At 45.5% G+C, this 7,304-nt stretch overlaps 1 protein-coding gene across 1 annotated transcript; it reads left to right on the top strand.

Annotated features, from left to right (window-relative positions):
- Positions 1 to 1,035: 1,035 nt before the first annotated feature.
- LOC102369198 lies at positions 1,036 to 5,285 on the top strand. The gene is made up of 2 exons (XM_006020401.1): positions 1,036 to 1,088; positions 2,505 to 5,285. Exon 2 carries the CDS (start codon positions 2,666 to 2,668, stop codon positions 4,028 to 4,030), a length of 1,365 nt encoding a protein of 454 aa, XP_006020463.1. The 5' UTR covers positions 1,036 to 1,088; positions 2,505 to 2,665; the 3' UTR covers positions 4,031 to 5,285.
- Positions 5,286 to 7,304: the final 2,019 nt, after the last annotated feature.

A 7,304-nucleotide genomic window follows, 5' to 3' on the forward strand; every position in this document is an offset into this window, starting at 1 on the left:
CCATAAGGAAATGAGTAAAAATCTTTATCATAAGAGAGGGCACAGAATCAGCACACTCAGGGATGGGGAGGCTTGTTTGTTCACAGCAGATCCTGGATCTCAGAAAAAGGCAAGAAATGCACACAGGCAAATTATAGACCTAAAATGACCTGGAGACCTGAGACCTGCAGGCTTGTGACCAGCCTCCCTATTTTCATAGGAAAGGGTCATTGTAGGGAGTGATATGGGGAAAAAATTGGGCCAGTTCTGGCATCACAGAATTTAAGACCTACTTGGGAAAAATTGGGACTCCAGAAAGGTTGAATCCTGTGACCCCACTTACAGCCATTTCTGACTGCAGGGCCTGATTACTTGTTTTTATTGTTCTGCCTTTGGGATTCATTGGCATTTAATAAAGTTTTGTGTTTGTTTTGTACGAGGCTGGTTCACAATTTACAGCTTGCTTCCAATCAGTACACATAACTAGGGTGGTACAACAACAGTGACTTCTGCACTGGGTAGCAGTGAGTGATTAGCTGAGGCTGATGGTATCGAAACAATCAGTAAGCACAGCAGAATCACCGATTGCAAGACTGAATCACTGGAAGGCAGCATAAAAGGGGTTTGGATACCCCAAAATGCCTGCCATAAAATAATACCACAGCTCTAGTTCTGATAACATCATTCCTAAAGTGTATGACTAACTACTTGCATGTAGCTGCAGTGTGCCTGGTTTTCTGCTGGTCTGCACCACACACTACTAACTGATCACCAATTTGCACAGACAAGCATTGCACCGTATAAAATTTCAACTTTACTTTATTTTTCATTGTAAAGCCAACTACAAAATGACCAAAACAAAACAAAACAAAACTTCTATCAACTGAACCAAAGTCATAGACTGTTGCAAAAAGCAACCCAAAGGAAACTGAAGGTCCTTTCTTATTTCCCCAGGAAGCATAGTGGGAGAGCACAGTAACTTGGTGGAACTAATCTTTAGGGATTTAGGAGGAAGGGGTTTGCTGTAACTACCTGGCCCTATTTAAAGCGGACTGACCCAGGAGCAGCTGAGTAGTTAGTGGAGCTTGCAGAACTAGTGAGGAGGGTTGGTAAGTGTGGCCTGGTTTGTCTATGTGTGTATTAATTCTGTGATGCGGGGTTGATAGTTCTATTGGTTTGATTGTGTACTTTACCCCTTAAGTTTCTATTTGTTCCCAGATAAATCATCTCCAATGTACTTAATCAACTTGCAAAAATGTCTTGGAACAAAACTTACTCTTGTTCTCATAAGATGGGGTCAGGTACTAGGAGGGAGTCCCTCTGCTTCTTGGAACTGTGCAGACTCTAGTAGCCTATAAAGTAGTTAAATAATATACCTGTTGCTGATATCCAATTAAAAGATATGTGTCTCTTCCTGCCCTCTATTAACATGCTCTGCTCTATAGAGAGTCCTTCATTGCATTGCAAAGTTCTGACTAACAAATGTGTATAGCAAAGTATCTTTAAAGTGTCTAAGGCCCTTAAACTTTGAAGGTGCTCTTGAACTTTCCCTGCAACTCCTGAAATAAAGGCACTTGCATAATAGCAGAGCAGTGATGCATCCTGGTGGGGAAGGCAAGCCACAGCCTAACTAACTTATGGCTTGCTTCTAGCTTCTCTCTCTCAGCCTCTGCAGATACAATGCAGCTATAGGAAAGGGACTTAAATTCTGCTCGGTCTCTGCCTCCTTTTTTTAAAGCAAGTTCTAACTCCAGAATTTATTAACACCCTCTTGCTATGAGCCAAACCCAGATTTATGTCCCCTTTTCTCAGGGCTGAGTTGGCTGACTTGCTAGTCAGGTGTTGCTTTAAACCACCTATGTTAGTTGTGAATTACTGAAAATATAAAGACCCAGTGTTGCCAACTGTCACAGGTCTTCACTTTGAGGTTTTCTTTTCCTCTAATGTCCCAAATCCTGCAGCATATGAGAACAGACGCTTATTGGGGAGGGGGAAAGCTGAAACCTTTAAACAGGGGTGACTGGAAGGAACAGAAAAAGCTCACTCCTATCAGCTTCTGTGACGGTAATCCCTCTCCCCACTAGTTTGAAAACACTCCAAAATATATCTTTAAATCCTACCCCGCTATTGCTCTTCTTGCTTTAGAGTCCAGAAACAAAAGCTTAAATACTAGGGTATGTGAGTTTCTTCTTTCTTTCCCCCTCCCCACCACCTGGCTCCTGCATAACCTTCCCAGAAAAAAGAAGCATGGGACACAATAACTTTATGGGGCAGTTTCCAGTATTTTCACTCCTGTCCTGCAAGCTCCCATTAAAAAGCAGCTAACATAACTTACATTTCCTCAAGGAAATACGATTATGGGCACTTCAGCAAGATCCAGTAGCATTATCTGGGGAATATCAGCCCTTTGCCTCTGTAGCAGCACCTTATTGGCAAATCAGCCCTTCCAATCAATTGCTCAGAGTTGGTGTCTGCTGTGTCTTTACCCATCATTAAACCCTAATGAATCTCTTCATATCTTGCAGGTAGGCTGCTTTTGTTTGGCTATTCCTGACACAGGGTGCAGCCTGGGATCCTTGCCTGTCCCCACTTCCCTAAAAGACCCTGCCAGCTACTAGTACCAAGGTCAAAAAACATTCAAGAGTAAAGCTCTTGTGAGGGAAGTGTCTGACTGGAGGTGCTGGCCATGGGGAGCACCTTCAGTAAGAAGAAGGGATTCTGCACTTTTCTCAGATCCAAAATGCAGAAGACCAAAGCTGACCAGATGTTCCCTGCCCAGACCTTGCAAGATGCTGCCACGTGGACTGGAGAGAACCACTTTCCTCCCAAGGATATGGAAGAGGCTCCCCAAGCCATCAAGCTCCCACCTGCGGCACAGACTGAGCATGGCACCGGTGAAAGCAAGACCAAACTGGACGCAGAGCCTGCTGCACAAGTGCCAGAAGAGAAAGCGGAAACCTGCTCTACTGAGCTGCACAGGCAAGGGGCAGAGGTCCCCCCAGCAGTTGAGATGCCACAAGAAACTGAGGCCACTGCACAGATGATGCCAGATGGGCAGCCGGCTCCACAAACCACACAAGAGCAAGGAGAGAGTCTAGATGAGAGTGGCAAAGAACACCCTGCCCCTCATCTTGCAGAGGGAAGTCTGCCTGAGATGCAGGTCAGGCAGGAAACTCCTGAAGCAAAGCCTGCTGCGCACACCGTTATAGAGGCCGAAGTGCATGTGCCCTCAGAGATGCAGCCTGCAATGGAGCCTATAGGAGAATCTGGGGCCCTTTCTGCTGTGGAGAGCAAGCAAGAAACTGAGGTTGAGCGTACTGTAGAGATGACTCCTGCTGGAGAGTCTGCTCTCCAGGATGATACCGTGCAAAGGACTGTCGAGATCTCCTCCACTCTGCAGGCCACAGAAGCAACTAAGGAGGTTGAACCAGCTTGCCAAGAGACTCGGGCCCTGAATGCACAAACCACAGGGGAGAGCCAGGCTGCACAGACCGTGGCAGAAGACAAGCCAGCAACACGGGCTGATGCTGTTCCACAGGTGATGCAGGAGACGCAGCAACACCTTGCTAATGTCCTGCCTGATCTGCAGGCCATGCAGGAAAGTGAAGCCCAGCCTGGTGAGAAAAATGGCCAAGACACAAACCAGTCCGAGGCCCCAGCTGCTATGCAGGCTGTGCAAGAGACTCCATGCTGTCCTACTGAAGCCCTGCTTGCTCAACAAGTTGGCCAGGAGTCTGCCCAGGCAACTGAAGCCATCCCAGTCTGTGAAGGGGCAACGCAGCCTGCTGCAGAGGAGAGTTCAGAAGCATCTGTGGACACGCCTGATGCAGCAACTTGCAAGGGGGCTGACAACCTCCCTCTGGCACAGCGCAGCACATCCTCAGCCCAAACCTTGTGGGGGGCCAAGGAAGGAATTGCAGTGTGCCCACCAGCTGCACGCCCCACTGAAGAGCTCCGGGAGGCAGAGCCTGCACTGCAGAGAATGCGTGAAACAGTTAGGATTGGCATTTTGCACATAGTGAGCCGGGGCTCGAGACTCAGGCCACAGTAAAGACTGAATCCCCACTACTTTCATGGGCCCCTCCTTTGACTGAAGCTGCTGAGCAAGACTCCAAACCCTGCCTGCTACACAGACCCTGCATTTATACTGTACAAATTGAACGTGAAGGAACTCGGACAGCTCTGCAGATGGTGCAAGCTGCTGGCATGGCTTCAGCCGTGCCAGAACAGCTTATGAGTTCACTAAAGACCTGAAAGGACTGGCCTACTGTACTGACAACACAACGGTGTTGTTGAGACTCAACAGAAAGGAAATCACCCTGGAGTCTGGATGGGTGTGTTACTAGTTCCCTTCTCTTCTGGCAGATGACAAGGGGAGGGGGGGATCTACAGCTTGTTCTGTGCAGTGCAGCTCTCCTACAACTGGCACCTAAGTTGGCAAGAAAAATCTACACTTGAATTTCTCTAGAAGCTACAGCACCTGGGACAGGAGTCCTGACCCCTTCTTCCCTCTCCAGCCCCTTGAAACACCAAGAACTGAAGATGAAAATACTGCTGTTCTTGAACTGAGGCCAAGCAAACTTGAGATCACCTGCTTCAAGCACCCTCTTACCCAAAGGCCATGGAGCTGGCTAATCCAGCTCATGCTGGGCCAGAGTAAAAGGAGCATATCTGTCAAATCAATAAATGCCAAGAGCTGGCTCAGCTGAGAATTAACAGCACTCTTAGCTAAAACCGGCTGCCCTGTGAAGGGATGGGATATAATGCATGAAGACCCCAGTAAGGGGTTGGGGCAGGCTTCTTACTTTTCCTGCCAGCAAAGTGGGTTCTCTGACTAAATGATGTACTCCCTGGAAACATATTTACAATATTAAGCTTTCTGTCTCCTCCTGCACTAGAGCTCTGGGAGTTGGGTTCTCTCTGTAGGCCAAGCTAATTGCATCTCCATGTTTTGAAAAAAAAAGTTTATCTAGTTCTTGGCACATTTATCTTAATGCAATTGTTTCTTCTTCCTCCCTTTTCCCCCTGCACTTGCTTAGCTTTTTGCACTTAACAATATCCCTGTCATACTTCACTGGATTGAGCAAGTAGTCGTATCTGACGGAACAAACTAGATGTATTAATTATGTAATTTCTCTTAAACAGTACAAAATGGCTAGGGTATACAGTCACTCCAAACCAATTTATGTTAAAATGCTTTGTGGATATTGGTACAGGGGGAATCTGTGCTGCACCTTGAATCGATTTAAATGAGCACAGCTAAACATTTGTAACTCTCAATAAAATGCTGTTTTATTAACACCAAAGTGTTTGGCGGGTTCCTGTTTCCTGCTAGTAAAATGGAGGTGAACTTGGAGTGCAAGTGATAAATCTATTGACAGGGCTATTATAGAGTCCTATAAGTAAATCCTCCGGTGGAAGGGCACAAACATTGCTTCCAAATCATGTGAAATCCTAGGCCACTGAATAACATCTGCTTTCATTGCATCAGATGGTACCTATTCTAATCCTGTCCATATAATTTTCTCATGCCAAAAATTATATAATTTATCCAGTCTTGGATATAGCATTGCTACTCCAAATAGAAGCCCTTTTTAAATGTGTGCTTTATATAAGAAGCAATATATAGAATGGTCAAATTGCCAACACTACACCTGCACTGTATAACCAACAGGCATTTAATCCTCTTACAACTTCTCCTGGTGAAGAAAACTGGAAAACAGGTGCAATGCTTGCCTACTGAAATGCAGGGGGGAACTATCCAAGTACAACTAGGCTTGGGGTTGCTTCCGCCTTTATGCAAAACTGTTGTAGCCTCGGCTGCATTTATTCCCATTTAATTAAGAACAGCATGGCTAACTAACTGCTCTTGGGAGTGACTGGGCTATTAACTGCTATCCAAGTCTTCCAGTAGTTATTTTTTCTGCCTCCAGACTGGAAGAGGGGAAAATAACCTGTTGAGCCTCATTCTGCTGCAAATTGCCAACAAGAAGTCAAGTCACTAAGTACCCAACACTGTCCTCTGTACACAGAGTATTTGGTGAATATTCAAGTACGAGAGAATCCCCCAACCATCTGAAAAGGGGTATGAGGGGGGGTGTTACCCAATCTATATTGAATTTCTAAACAGCATCATGGAGCTAAAGGGAGACGGGCTGTATCTTGCCCCACTGTAACATCTTGCTTTATTGTTTCATCTGTGGAACTTTTGTGCCTAATGCTCCAGCAGTGCTCATGTAGGATCATGAGTAAATGAAATGTCTACTCCTACTAGCCAGGGCTCTGTAATTCTGCCCCAGAAAGGAGAGAGAGGTTAGTTCTCCCTCGGGACACACTCACCAACTTGTACTGTTCTCGATCAAATGTTGCTGTAATAATAAAGTCTTGGTAGGAAGAAACAGCCAGGGGCAAATTAGAAAATGGGAGTTGTGATAACTTCACATTTATTTAAGAAGTGACTGTGCTCCACTGTATGTAATGCAGCCAACATGTACAGTTATGTCTAGAGGAAGAGTGCCCATAAATAACATGTTTCCTTCCACCAAGGAATGGACTGTATCTGTATATAATCAACCAATCGAATCAACAAAAATAGTCACAGTGGGAGCCAAAACTCGATATGAAAAAAGTCTCAGGGAAGCCCCTCCAAGTCCTACAGATGACCCACCCTTCTGTTTGCCATCATACAAAATCCTTGTAGCCCCTGAGAAATGTTATGCTGAAAATCTGATTTAAGAAGGTATTTACTTACTCCTAACAGGACTGCTGGAGAAGTTAATCTAGAGAGCATCTTGAGTCCTTCATCTTTTAGTACGTAGTCCTGGGAATTAGTACAGACAGTGAGGCTGGCTTCTTTTTAGTAAAGCGCTGCCCCTCGTAGGGAGACTCGGGACCTCTGTAGAAACAGCTGGAAAGGCAAAGGATGTGCAGCCAAAACAGATCTCTGCAGAGCACCTGTAATTATTCCCTAGGCCTGCTGTGTTCTAGGAATCAGTACTTTGAACACTGCCAGTTTATGCTGGCCTCCATCTGTATTTAAATCATGGATTAACTTCAATTAATGGCCAAATATCTTCAAAGGTCAATATTTACCATCTGCTGCCTCTGTTCTTCAATCACGCAGAAAACCAACAGCGAGTACATACAAGCTTTGTTGCAAGAAAACTAGAAACCAGGAAAATCTTGACAAGAGTAATCACAGAATGAGCTGAAAGAAGGGCAGAGGCCCTTTCCTTCGTGGACCGGTCTACGCCCTCGATGACAGCAGCAGAAAGCAAGAACTGTCAGAGACAGATTACAGCTGAAGCCAACCTACCTATTTTCAT

Source organism: Alligator sinensis, unplaced genomic scaffold (assembly GCF_000455745.1).
Source record: "Alligator sinensis unplaced genomic scaffold, ASM45574v1 scaffold278_1, whole genome shotgun sequence".
Taxonomy (NCBI): domain Eukaryota; kingdom Metazoa; phylum Chordata; order Crocodylia; family Alligatoridae; genus Alligator; species Alligator sinensis.